Below are 14,682 nucleotides of genomic sequence, written 5' to 3' on the forward strand. Positions count from 1 at the left end.
AGGAATATGAAAAGAGCAAGGAGAATAAGAGTAGAAGGGTTAGGTAATACATGTGAGAGGAAGAAATAGATATGAAAGAGAATGAATACTGGGAGAGTTAAAAGGGGAATGTAAGACAGAATGACAGGGAGAGAAAAGAGAGAAGACAATCAAAATTATGTAAAGGGAGCAATTAAAACAAAAAGCCAGCTCCTTAAGGGCATATATTCTCATTCATATTTGTAACTCTCTTCTCTCTTCCCCAAGCTAGCACTTAGAAGGCTTCCACAAAATTTTTGAACACATGAACAAATGAATGGGTAAGTCATTGAAAAAGCATTTGCAAGAGAGTTAGAAAGAATGCCTTAAGATATGGACAAGCTACGTAGTGTGGGAGATTATGAGAGAGAGAAAGAGAGAGAGAAAAGTTAGATGAACTGGCAACACATTTATTAGACAGGCAAATAGGATATGTAGCTCTCCAAACCAAGGTCTGTTGAAATAATGTTGACTGCTTGATTGTTTTTTTTTCTTTCACCACACCATCAGCAATGTCCATTCTACTGATGCCTAGACAACAATTCTGAAGGAAATTTACACACATGCACGCATGTACATGCATACACTACTTGCAGTGCATTTCAGTAATGTCATAAATCACTCTAAAAGTTTATTTCTTTTCTGCCTTGTTAGCCATCTTCCTACATCTTTGCATAGGAATATATTAGAAGGTCCTAGACACTGTCAATTTTAGTAAAAACCATAAACCCAGAACTGGATATTATGTGAAGTTGTAAACTTCTAAAGATAACTTTCAAGAGAAAGCTGCTTAAAAGTAGACTCACATCTAATCATCAGAAGCTGGCATTTCCGATGACAGTTGTGTTTCCAAAAGGCAAACTGTTGGCAGTGCCATTTATATCACTCAAGAACATTGATTTTTGAAAATATTAGGGTGCTGCCTGCTTAAGAGGTAATATTTTATACTGTTACATTTCTTTTCAGAACCAAACCTGTCTCTTATCATGAACGAGCTCTCTTTTCAGATTGCAACTCAAGATGCAAATGTTCAGAGACAAAATGGGAACCTGTGTGTGGCGACAATGGAATCACATATGCATCGGCATGTCTCGCTGGCTGTCAGACCTCCACCAGGAATGGACAAACTATGGTAAGAAAGCCCTAATGTGTGTGCCTGTGATGCCTGCGACAATACATAACCACACAGCTCTGCAGGGGCTCAGGGACAAACCCAGCAGCAGACTGCACTTATAGCAGGCCTGGCTCTTACTCTACCCTTGTTCTTTTGTATGGAAACAGGAAACATCACCATTGGTGGTGGACTAGAGTTGTTGAAAGAATTAGGATAAGAATTAGAATCATGAGACATGTTGGAAGAGCCTTGCAATGATGTAGGCTAGTTCTCTCATTTTGCTTATGAGGAATCTTAGCCTCAAATGAGAAAGTCTCGGTCATAAGATCATATGATAAGGTCTGCATTGGGATCCATGTTTCCTGACCTCAAAACCAGTGGTCCTTGGAGGTTTTAGGGAGAAGACAAATAGAGGTCAGTGTTAGAAAGTCTAGTCCAAGAGGTCTAAATCCAGGGATCACAAATTGAGGAGATTGATGATTCCAAACACTCTGCCTGAGAAATCAAGCTGATGTGTGTAATAATGAAGAGAGTAGGGGGCTCGAATGAAGGGGTTCTATAAGATGGATGAGGGAGTTGAGGTTGGAAATAAATATAAGAAATCAGTTGTGAAGGATATTAAGTACTTAAAGCATTAAGACTCTTTCTCCAATCACACCTTTATGTTTCTGCCCCAAACATAGACTCTTCCTTAGTACAAACATGTACTCTCTGTATATATGGCTAGGGGTCAGACTGCTGTCTACTTGTGCTGATGAAATCTGCCTGTATTTGACAGTCCTGGAGGGCTGAAAATTAACCCACATGTCTATTTGCATATGCTTATCAACTAGATAAGAATGCTTAGGCAAAGACATCTGTAGACACAGAGTAACATGTTGATTTTCTGTTTATTGTTATTTTGACATTTTATTCAGAACATGAAGGATTGGCCTCTAGCAACAGTAAATAGGACTACTTATCCATCTGAAATCTGAGCGGTTTTTTACTTCCTCTTCCCTTTCCTCTCTCCTTTCTCCCTCCCTCCCTTCCTCTCTCTCTCTCTTTCTCTCTCCCTCCCTCCCCCTTTCTCCCTTTTCTTCCTTTCTTTCATTCTTTCTTTCTTCTCTTTCTCTCTTTTCCATCCTCCTCCTCCTTCTTGTCTTTCAGCTACTACTTTTTTGTCCAAACTGCTTGGAAGTTTTCCTTGACTAGAACTTCCACTTATTGAAGGCATTCATGCCAGAAACTAAGAAAGGTGCTTTAAAAAATGGATTTAAATATCATGGTCTTCAAGTAATTGGGTATTACTTTACTTTTTTTTTCCATATGTGAGAACTGAGGCACTGAGATGCCTAAACTCGCATATCTTGTATGAAGCAGAGTCAAAGTTCAGAATCCTTTTACCTGGCATTAAAAAAAAAAAAAATTAAATGTTGCTACTCTTCCTTGAAAAGGAAAAGCCAACTTTATTTCATTGTCTATCTAAAAATTCACAAACTCTTTTGTTTTTTGTTTTTTAATTTTTAATGTTTATTTTTTGAGAGAGAGAGAGAGGGAGAGAGAGAGAGAATGATCAGGGGAGGGGCAGAGAGAGAGGGAGACACAGAATCCGAAGCAGGCTCCAGGCTCTGAGCTGTCAGCACAGAGCCCATCATGGGGCTCGAACCCACGAACTATGAGATCATGACCTGAGCTGAAGTTGGACGCTCAACCGACTGAGCCACCCAGGCTCCCCATCACAAACTCTTTTGTGATAAAAGTGACAACTCATAATATATACACCTTTATACATGAAATTTACAAAAATAAACTAATAGGGATTATAAAAATTGCCTCTATGTCCAAGATTTAGTTGAGGTTTATTTTTTCAGGTTTTTTTCCCCCTGGTAACCATTATAAAGTCCTGTCTTCAAATTGTGCCCATTTATTTAACAAAGTTTTATTGAGTGCCTGAGGACCCATTTTAGGTCCTCATGTACAGTGTACATGTACCATGATGAGAAAGCAGACAGTTTCTGCCAGAGGTTTCATTCTAGTGGGGGTATATGATTTAAAAATAAATGATTATATAATATTCTAATGGGTAGTGATAAGCACTATAAAGAAAAGATAGGATAAAGGATGGAGAGATGGGGATAGTCTTTTGAATGGGTAGTCATGGAAGCCCTCTCTAATGAGCAGAGACTTGAGGTATGTGTGCCAACCTTATAGCTATCTGGCAGAGCTTCCCAGCAGAGAAAACAGCAAGGCTATGAGACGTGGGTAAACTTGCCATGGTTGAGGGTTTGCAAGGACACAGTGGAAGCCCATTTGTGTGGCTGAAACAGAGGAAGAGGGGGAAGATCATTGAAGAGTGAGGTTAGAGCAGAATCCATGATAGTGTGTAAGCCACTATGATATTGGATTTTATACAAGTGTGATAAGAAGCTATTGGAAAGCTGAGAATAGTGACTGCCATTTTTAAAGGCTCACTTTGGTTACTATGTGGGTAACAGATGATAGCTGGATAAGAGTGGATGTAAGTTGAGTGTAAAGAGATCATTGCAATAACCAAGACAAGAAATAATGGTGGCCTAGACTTGGAAGTGGCAGAGAAAGAGATAAGGCATGATTGGATTTACTAGGACTTACTGAGAGATTGTTCTGTGATGTCACTAGTTTGAAGACCAACCACCTTCTGTTTGGATAAAAAAAAAAAAAAAAAGTTACCTATATAGATTTTACTTTGCTTGATATACGCTAACACCAAGAAGTAAAAGAATATTTACCTTATTGTTTATATAATACATATATATTATACTGTGAGGTCTTTTAAAATGAATACTTATCTTCAACTTTATTCAAATGTTAACTCAATAATTGGGAATCTTTTCTGTTGTGTTACAGATGTTTTATAACTGCACCTGTGTGGGAATTGCAGCCTCAAAGTCAGGAAATTCCTCAGGCGTGATGGGCAGATGTCAAAAAGATAATGGATGTCCCAAAATGTTTCTGTATTTCCTTGTAATTTCAGTCATCACATCCTATACTTTATCCCTAGGTGGCATACCTGGATACATATTGCTTCTAAGGTGAACACTGATTTCCCTGCCCCAATTTTAATATAATACTATAATCATCTAGAGGATTGATTTCAAATTCTGATCTATGGAATTATGATTCTTTATAGCTCTTTTAGGGAACTTGTCCCACATCCTTGTTCTAGTTTTATCCTTTTCCCACTTTGGGCTTTTATGTAAATATATGGTTGAAGTTTTTCTAGTTAAAATTTTTCAGATCAATTTTTCTGATCACAGCGATGTCAGTGCCTACATCACTGTAGCCACTTAAAAACAGTATGCTATTTCTAATGGTGGCAGTAATATTAACCAGTGTAGACTAAGTGTGTGTGTGTGTGTTTAAGATTTTATTTTTAAGTAATCTCTTTACCCAATTGTGGGGCTCGAACTTACAACCCTGAGATCAAGAGTTGCATGCTTTACCAACGAAGCCAACCAGGTGCCCCTAAACTAAACCTGTTTTAGATTAAACATGGTTTCACTGAATTATTGGTGATAAAATTTTAAAATACTTTAAAGATTCATTTAATACCACAGTGTTTCACATTTATTATTTTAATCTGTAAGGTTATTTTTCTTGTTCTGACTGGAATTATCTGTGTGTGTGTGGGGGGGGAGGCGTTCATGATTTTTTAATCAATTTTCTCTAATTCATGAATATATGTTAATGACCCCAAGGGTTTTTGCTTATAAAACACTAAAATAATTTTTTAAACTGTGCACCACTTTTGCACATTAAGTGGACATCTAAAAATTTATCATAAGTTTAATAGTAATTAAGCATTGATTTCCAGTATATTATAAATATTTACATTTACAAATATAATGATTTTATTTTATTTATTTTATCTTAAAGTATACTTATTTTGAGAGAGAACACTAGTGAGGGAGGGTCAGAGAGAGAGGGAGAGAATCCCAAGCAGGCTTCACGCTGTCAGCACAGAGCCCAATAAGGGTCTCCATCTCATGAACGATGAGATCATGACCTCTGCCCAAATCAGAAGTTAGACACTTAACCAACGGAGTCACCCATGCACCCCCAAAAATATGATGATTTCAATGTAGATCACTCTTTTAAATGTAATCAGCGAGAATCTAGAAAAAAGATTAGATAACTAATATCATCTAACTTTAAATTATACACAAAATCTTTTACAGTAAATATCTTACATATTTCTTCTCCTTGTGCTTATATCTTCATTCAACTTCCCTATAGGCTTCTCATCTGTTGTAATATAATTTATTTTTGAATATTTTTTATTGATTCTCCTATCATAGAGCTCTGTTAAAAAAGTGTATAAATTCAAACTTTAAAATATTAGTTTCGTAACTAGTATTGTCATTGATAAATTTTTATTATGAAATTAGCCTTGCAAATATTACTATTATACAATTAAAATAACCTAAAAATATTACAAATATTGATAAAATTATTAAACATAAAACATCAAATTTATTGGAAACCAATCTTATGAGATGGATTAGGTGATTTTTAAACTAAGTCATAATATTAAAGGATGAATATTGTATTATTCTAAAATTAAATGAATCAAAAGTATTATATACATCTTTAATTTCCCCAGTATATTATGGAAATTGATTAGGAAAGATAAAAAATAGAACCTGACATCCACAAATATGTTCTTCACAAAAGGGCTTAAGGAGAAGCTGAATAATTGTGTTTTCAAATGGGAGCATGATTTAGAAAGCATTGCACCAGAATTCTCAGACCAGAATTGTTCTTCACTATATTTTTTTTATAGTGCTTTTGTTGTTTTTAGGTGCATTAAGCCACAACTTAAGTCTTTTGCCCTGGGAATCTACACCTTGGCAATAAGAGTTCTTGGTAAGTATAATTTATGTTTTAATTATGATAGCCATGATAAATGTATTTTGAATACCTTTCTATGTATTTTTATAGAATTATCATGCATAACTACATAATATAGGTGGTTAGATGCATATCGTTTTTCCTTCCTTCCTTCCTTCCTTCCTTCCTTCCTTCCTTCCTTCCTTTCTTCCTTTATTCTCTCCCATCCTTTGTTCTGTAAATATTTCTTGAGAGCCAATGCTCTGCCCATGGTATAATAAAGGGATTTTGTGAAATTAGTGACATTTTTCGTTTAATAATCTTGTCTCCTCCAGCATTGGTCTATTGTCAAAAAGTTTATTCTCATTATAAAAAAGCCCTCTGAGAATAAAGGAAGATATTAATCAGTAAGAAAGGCTGAAGCTTTAATATAATTTTTTTTCAGTTATTAAAATTGAAGGAATTCTTTTGAGCTACTCTCAATGCTAGGATGTATCATTTGTTAGAAATATCAGTTCATTCATGCAATCAAAACAGTATGGCTTTGAGTTGACAATTTTCTAAATGTAATTGGAATGTTTTTTACTAGCTAGAAGATTTTTCAATATGCATTTAAGTTAAAGTCCATAGAAAATAGAGTTAATGAGTCAGATAAATTTTCTATCTGTACAAAGTTTATATTCTAAAGAAGAAAGTGAAACAATCATAAATATTCCTCTGTAATTTAACAGAAAAGAAATACTAGAGAGAAAAATAAACTCAGATCTTTAAAAAATCTGAAAATAAATAGATTTGATATGAAATGGGTATGTATGAAGATGCAGTATGGCTGCAATATGAAGATGCCATCATGGCTGGCTTTAATTCTGTGACATAAAAACAAAGATTATCTTGAAAAATGTCAGATTATCGAGCCTGAAGTAGGTCCCTAGCTGGAATTGGTTTCTATATCTACCTCCCTTTGGAAATGTAATGTAACCTACACTGTGCAAAAGATTTCTACTGGCTGGCTCAGTAGAGTATGTGGCTCTTGATCTCAGGGTCATGAGTTCAAACGCCATGTTGGGCATGGAGTCTACTTAAAAAATAAATAAATAAAAATAAAGTATGAAAAAAGAAATGATTCATAAAATTGACTTCATAAAAATATATCCAGTAAAACCTTGGTTTGAGAGCATAATTCGTTCCAGAAACATGCTTGTAATCCAAAGCATTTGTATATCAAAGCGAATTTCAAGAACCATTGGCTCAGTTGTGATCATGTGATGTTTGGCATCACATACTACTCAGATTGCAAGACATTGCTCATTTATCAAGTTAAAATTTATTACAAATGTTTGTTCATCTTGCAGAACACTCGCAGAACAAGTTGCTCTCAATCCAAGTTTTTACTGTACTTGAAAATGGCAAAAATATCATAAGCAAAGTCAAAAGGCAAATGATAAACTGGGAACAATTTTTTTTGCAATTTATGTAACAAAAAATTTATAAAATCTCTGTGATAAAGAGAGCCTCTAGGTGTTAAGAACAAAAGGACCAACACACAAGTTGAAAAATGGGTAGAAGATATGAATAGCCATTTCATAGAAAAAAATGTAAATGCCTCATATATAAAAAAATGTCAAACTCTCCCATAATAAGGAGAGTACAAATTGAAATTGCACTGATATAATATTTTTTGCTTATCAGATTTGCAAATTACCAAATGTTGTTTGCAATGTATGGGAAAATAGGTACACTTAAACATTACTTTTGAGCACATGGTACCATTTCTCAATGGTCTCAACACTCAATGGAGGGTTATGTGGCAATAACTAACAAAATTACATATAGATTTATCTTTTGACCTAGCAATCCCACTTGTAGGCATTGATGCCAAAAATGTGCTAGCAAAACTATGAAATAAGTCAAAGGTTATGAATGTCTCATTGTGGCATTATGTATAATAGCAAAACTGCAGTCTAGTTGTCCATCAATATGAGATATTTAAATAAAGTATAGTGAACCCATATGATGGAATCCTATGGAGCTGTGAGGAAGAATGGGGAAAAAATCTCTGTCTAATGTTAACAAGTAGATTAGTCAGTTCTAACTGCCATGACAGAATACCACAGACCGAAGGACTTAAACAACAGAAATTTATTTTCCTATGGTTCTGAAGGCTGGGAAGTCCAAAATGAAGGTGCCCACAGGCCTGGTCTTTGGTGAGATCTCTGAGACCTCTTTTCCTGGTTTATAGACAGCTGCCTTCTCACGGTGTCCTCACAAGCATCTTAGTCTGTGTACACATGGAAAGAGGGGGAGAGCTTTGGTATCTTTTCCTCTTCTGATTAGAACACCAGTCCTACTGAATTAAGTCCCTACTCTTATGGCTTCATTTAACCTTAATTATCTGCCTAATAACTCTATCCCCAAGTGCAGTCATATTAATGTTAGGGCTTCAACATCTGAATTTTGGAGGGACTTAATAGTCTATATACCAAAGGATACCCAGGATAGACTCTTAAGTGAAATGAAGTAAAATGTAGAACAATGTTCGTTGTATGATGCATTTGGTGTAAGAAGTATGGAAAAGTGGAAATATTATATGCATATGCAAATGTATTTGCTAATATTTAAAAAAAGAAACAAAGGAAGTATAAACTAAAAACATGATGATGATGGTGGTGGTGGTGACTGTAAGGGAAGAAAGGGAAAAAGAGAGGACAGGATGGAAAGTAGAGTTTGTAAATGTGACTCTTATTTATGTTTTAATTTGAAATTATGCAAAGGTTTTCTATAATTAAAAAACAATGGAAAGAAACTCAGACATTTTTCAAACAAACTGAAACTAGCTGTATATCATATAAGAGGGCATAACCATAAAGAAAAACATTTAGACTTAAAAGGACATGATCATTACCAAATCCACATAGCCTCACTACATTTTGCAGTCTTATCTTTAATATTAACATTGGTATTGTTATGTTGAACTATTACATATTTTTAGATAAAACAAATGAGATGTTAATATAATTAGAATCAGTATTTTCAGCCCAATAGAAAGGTGATAAAAGCATAAAATAGTACAACCCATTCTTAAGTAATGGGAAGATGACCAGGAAAAGTAAGGTACACAGGGGTTAGGTTTGTTATGGAGATTTAGCTGTGCGCCTTCTCCTTTGCTAAAAGCCTCTTGGAATTAAGAATCATCCTTCTCTCCTTGGTACAGAGAGGGGAACCCTCTTACAAATGGAGATTTCTCTTATAAATGTAAATTTCCCTTACAAAAGGAAACACGTTCTATCTTCAGGGCTTCTCCTGTGCCTTCTGTTTCTCAAAATAACCTTTATGCCAGAGGAAGATGATGATGTGGCATATCCCGGTCTCCTCTAGGTACCCTATTACCTCCAAAGCAGTATTATTTTTAGTTTGAAAGTAATTGGTTCCAGAGACTCATTCATTACAAAGATGTGTGTATATTTTTAGAAGCAATTATTTGTTTTCCACACAGCAGGAATCCCAGCTCCCGTGTATTTTGGAATTTTGATTGACACTTCATGCCTCAAATGGGGATTTAAAAGATGTGGAAGTAGAGGATCCTGCAGATTATATGATTCAAATGCTTTCAGGTACTGTATCATCCTCATTCCTGCATCTCACTGCTACAGCATCCCAGGTTTGCCCAATGAAATTGGCAGTAAACATTCCTTATGTAGTTTCACTGCAGAATGATAATGTAACTAAGAGGTGTGTTCTATTTTATAGAATAATTTTATTATTCACTTGGCTAGACCTGTGTTTGTCCCCATTCCTAATCTCGACTCCCATCTTAAATGAGTAATCATTTTTTTTAAAATGCACAAAAGATTCCAGAATACAATAGAATTTGGCAACTTTATGCGCACAAGTGGGTAATTCTCTGGAGCTCAGAAGCATTTAAATTTAGGTCACATTTTGGGTTCAATTCTATTCTTTTTTAAACTGAGCCAAACTGTCCCATTTACGTCAGATATAATCCCCCTGGGCAAGAGTTGGATTTGGCTCTAAATCCGTCTAGCTTTTATTGCCAAACTGATGTTCAATTATTCCAGTACTTGAGATGCATAAAAGTAAAAGGTTTTTTCTGTGTGTATGAGTGTGTATGGAGCTGAGGGGCATGGCTTTTTCACTATGGTGTCATTCAGTTCAGTTCATCCAACACTTAGTCCCCTTATTGCCTAAAGCAATGCTTCAATGGCTTAAAAGCAGGAAGGATTTTTTTTTTTTTTTTTGATTTACAATCTGAGCATTTTCTGGAGAAATAAACTTGGTACTGAACTGTGTAAGTTGGAAGCTGGATATGAATTGAGCCAACCATCTTAAATAAGTTTGTTTGATTTAATAGGCTTTGATGTTATGTGAGAAATTTATTTTGGTTTGAAAGGGACTTGATCTGTGAGTAGAATTTGTGCTTTGCTCACATTTGCTAAGGCTGCATTCACTTTAATGTAAAGACAATGTATTTCAGTCAGAGACTGAGTATGTGTACAAGGTGACCAGAATAAATCATTTAACCTGTCCTGTTTTATGATAGAATGAAGAACTAAAGTCTTCTTATTGAAGAAAGTGAATCAAACCTCATTCTGCTCTACTAAGAGCTCTGATTCTCCCTTAACATTGCTCCTTTTTTTTTTTTTTTTTTTTTTTTTTTTTTTTTTTTTTTTTTTTTTTTGTAGAAGTGCATCTGGGCAAGTTTCAAGGGTAGGGTAACCACATAATTTATTATTCAACCTGGACACTTTTGAGAGTGAAAGGGGCACTATTAAAAAGTACACTGGGATAACACCAGCATAAGCTAGGACTGTTCTGGACAAATAGGCATATGGTCACCTGGTTTAAGGGAATAATTTACAGAGAGGATGGAACTGATTATGTAATTAGTAGTAACTAAAATTATGGCATCACTAAGAGATGGCTTTATATTAGTACACTGTCTTCAGTAGTCTGCCCAATGTTCACAGAAAGCTCTTTTATAGCCACTGAATCTGCATTCTTAAAGAAAATCATCCTCATGATGGTTTCATTGGTAGATCGGTTTTATTGACATGATATTTATTGATTAACGTTGCCTTCCTTTCACACTTTGAAGTTGGATAGTTGCAATAATTGTGATTGAGCGTCTCTCTTCTTTTAGACACATATATCTGGGACTAACTGTGATGCTGGGCACAGTGTCTATTTTCCTAAGTATTGCAGTACTTTTCACTTTAAAGAAAAATTGTGTTTCAAAACATAGAAGCTTCAGAACCAAGAGAGAAGGAACAATGGTGTCTACAACAATCAGGAAGGAAAACTGTACTACAGGTGATCATTTGCTACAACCCAACTACTGGCCAGGCAAGGAAACACAGCTTTAGAAAGATTATGACTTGAAGCCATGTTTTCTAATTTCTGGAAATTCTGCAAATAGATTTCAATCTAAAGGGTTTTAAAGTGTAATTTTTTTTCTCCTTTCAAAAGATGTCTTGGATTTTGACCCTAGGTATTAGATGACGTATCTGATAACAAATATAATTAAACATATAACAGACAATGTAGATAATAAAGTTCATCTAAACCTTTTAATTCATTATATTATCTATATAAATTACTTATATTATTTACTCGTCCTGCTAAATTTTGCCTTGTGCCCATTGATATAGTAGCCGTATTCCTAGTAGAACAAGTGTCCTAATAGTCTAATGGCTGTGTGTAATTTCTAAACTGAGATGCTTGTCAAGGGGGAGAGAATACTGTTAAAAAATTAAATTATATCTTGGCCTCCTTTAAATATGACCTTAATGCAGATGTTAGGATAGAGTCAGAACATGTAGAGAAAGATATTTTTAAGCTCTTCCTTTTTTTTTTTTTTTGAATACAGTAATTGATACAGAAATGTATAGTGGCAAATAATCTTGGGGGATTAGAATTTTGGATTATTACCTATTCTACCATTCATTATATGCGCATTGTGTGTGATGCTTAAAGTGACCATGGTGGTAAAGTAATAAAATTAATATTAACATGCTTTATTGTCCTTCTATAAATTTAGTGGATTAAAAATATTGGTAACACAATACTGTCCCAATTTGAATGTAAGCTGTTCCACACGTATGCACGTGACGTTATCCTAAAACATATTTGAAAGTTGAATTTCTGAAAGTACAGTAGCCGTAGGTGTTATAACAGGAATGCAGACTTGAGGGGTTGAGTGATGGTGTGGTTCTTGGGTGCTCTAACTGGCACTCATCACAGGGCCTAATGGTTTCTGGGCAGGTTGCTGACACTGCTGTGGCCTGCCAGATAGCTCTCTGTTTCTGGACAACTGAATAAGTCAGGGCAGCCCTTTCCTCTTTGCGGGCTTCCTGGTGCTCCTCTGAGAAGATATAGTAGGCTCAGTGGTCCACCATCTTTAATCGTCAGCTCTATTATGTACTATATTTTTCTGTCTCCACAACAGCTGCATAAGAGGGGCTTGGGCCTCACAAGAAAAGCAGAATTAAGGTAGAGACCGCCCCAGTGGAATCTCGAAATTGTACTGCAATTATTAGCAGCCTATACAACAAACAGAATGTGCAATCAGGAAACTCCCAAAAATAAGTTTTTTGAGGAGTTTCTTGGAGCCTGTGTCCAACAAGAAGGTCTAGCTCAAAAAGGTAATAGTCTTCAACAATGGAAGGATAATATAGTACAAACAAAATAGTTTGCTGTCTTTTCATTTTTCCATTACATACCAATCCTGTAAGTATGAATAGAAAAAAAAAGAGATGGAAAGTTTAGGATGGAGAGAAGAGAAAATTTCCTTTAAGTGTATATTCATTTTGTCATTTTATTTGAATTAGTGATGCAAGATTTTCTCATATTTTACTATTTTTGAAAATGAAAATAGACGGTTTTTTGTTTGAAGCATGCCTACATCAGACCTGCTGCTGATGTGCTAATGTGAGAGCAGGAATTCTTTTTTGTCATCTCAGTATCAATCTTACCCACAATAAATATTTACCAAGTTGGTGAGGGAGTATACTTGTCAAGAATTTGCTCTGTAGAGATATAATTAAAGTTCAAGCTCTTCATCCTGTCTCCCACATCCTCTTTATTTTTTAAACATTTGTAGCAATATCATGAAAAATAATTTTTTTGCAAGTAAATCTGTAAACAGAATCTTATCCAATTTACTCTTGATAACTTGAAAAATGAATGTTGGCATGAAAGTTGATTGAATGATCTTTTTTTGTTAATGTACTGTCAGTGAAAAGGAACCATATTTTTATACATAGCCATTAATTCAACAAGTGGAATTCTGTATATGAAACTCAAAAATATGGCATATGATTTAGTATGATTTAGTGGGAATTGAATTTGCAAAGAGAAACCCTGATTATTTTAGATGAGTAAATTCATCTGACAGAAATAAGCAGGCTTTTTATGCCTCAAAAAGCACATGATTATTTTTTTTTTCTAACAAACCAAACTTCATTTCAGAGGTCAAATAAATTCCCTCAGTCCTAGGGCCAGACATTTGGAGGTCAAGCCTTGACTGACATGTGGGAATCTCACAGTTGCTCCATATTCAATGGGTCACTTTATTCTCTTATTCTCCAGCCTTTAGAAGTGGCCAGCACCTCAAATGAACATCTGATTCTCTATAATTTTCAGACAGGTCAATCTCCAGCTATGCCATTTTATAAATGGAGTGACTTAAATTGGATTAAATGACTTACCCAAGGTGGAGGGGGACAAATTAATCCCGGGTTCCTCCAATACATCATGATGCCTCTAAAGCAGGTAATAAAAATGTTCTGAAATTCTTAAAAACTAGAAGAATTTTTGTGACAATTAGCATTTAAGAAATCTCCACTTACATATTACATATTTATATGCTCATACCTAAAGGGAGGTTGAAAAAATACATTGACTACAGCATATAATCGAGAATAATTTTAAAAACAACTATTAAGTTACTTTATAACTATTAAGTATAATAATATTAAGCACTCTCCATATGTGTGCTGAGTGCTTTAGACACATTATCTCAATTTCAAATATCAAAATAACATTATGTGGTAGTTATAATTACTGATATTTTTAGAGGAAAAAACTGAGGTTTAGTGAGTTTTAGTGACTTATTTAAAATCATCAAGTCCTAGTAGTTGGTTGAGCCAAGATTGAAATTGAGTTTTAGCTGTTTTGAACAGTCATATTATGCCTGTATTAATCTATATCCTAAATTGTCATCTTCCACTAACTCTTTTAAAAATAAAATTCGTACATCTACACATTTACATTAGAAGAGTTTTAACATACCAAAACAGGCACATCATCTAAAAAAAATCAAATAATACAGAAGGATTTAAAATGAAGAGTAACAGTCCTCCACCCCAACTTCACTTTTGTTCCTCAAAGGCAATTACTTCTAATTAGTTTGGGTTGTTGGTTTTTCAAAATAGTCATTTCCACATCTTTAAATAATATGTTTGTACCACTTTCTTGACTTACCAACTTTGGGCAATGTCTATTGACTGTCTGATAGATTAGGAGTTATGTCTCTCATTCCTTGTAATTAGTACTAGTGAGGTCACTATTCTGAGTTCCTTGAATGTCACATCAATACCTCCATTTCTTGTTCAATAAACATAAATCATATCATGTTTCCCCACTTTGTGCATTGAAGACCTTGGAGCTTCCTCCCTTCCCTCGAT

At 34.8% G+C, this 14,682-nt stretch overlaps 1 protein-coding gene across 1 annotated transcript in view; it reads left to right on the forward strand.

Annotated features, from left to right (window-relative positions):
- Window positions 1–12,025, forward strand: part of SLCO1C1 (solute carrier organic anion transporter family member 1C1) — a 72,425-nt gene extending 60,400 nt beyond the window's left edge. Inside the window, exons 11-15 of the mRNA XM_049627159.1 lie at window positions 985–1,150; window positions 4,001–4,185; window positions 5,955–6,019; window positions 9,477–9,594; window positions 11,139–12,025. Of these exons, the coding sequence (XP_049483116.1) occupies window positions 985–1,150; window positions 4,001–4,185; window positions 5,955–6,019; window positions 9,477–9,594; window positions 11,139–11,361 (757 nt within the window). The 3' untranslated portion in view covers window positions 11,362–12,025. The remainder of the gene's footprint in view (window positions 1–984; window positions 1,151–4,000; window positions 4,186–5,954; window positions 6,020–9,476; window positions 9,595–11,138) is intronic.
- Window positions 12,026–14,682: the final 2,657 nt, after the last annotated feature.

The sequence above is a fragment of the Panthera uncia genome, chromosome B4, assembly GCF_023721935.1.
Source record: "Panthera uncia isolate 11264 chromosome B4, Puncia_PCG_1.0, whole genome shotgun sequence".
In the NCBI taxonomy this organism is placed as follows: domain Eukaryota; kingdom Metazoa; phylum Chordata; class Mammalia; order Carnivora; family Felidae; genus Panthera; species Panthera uncia.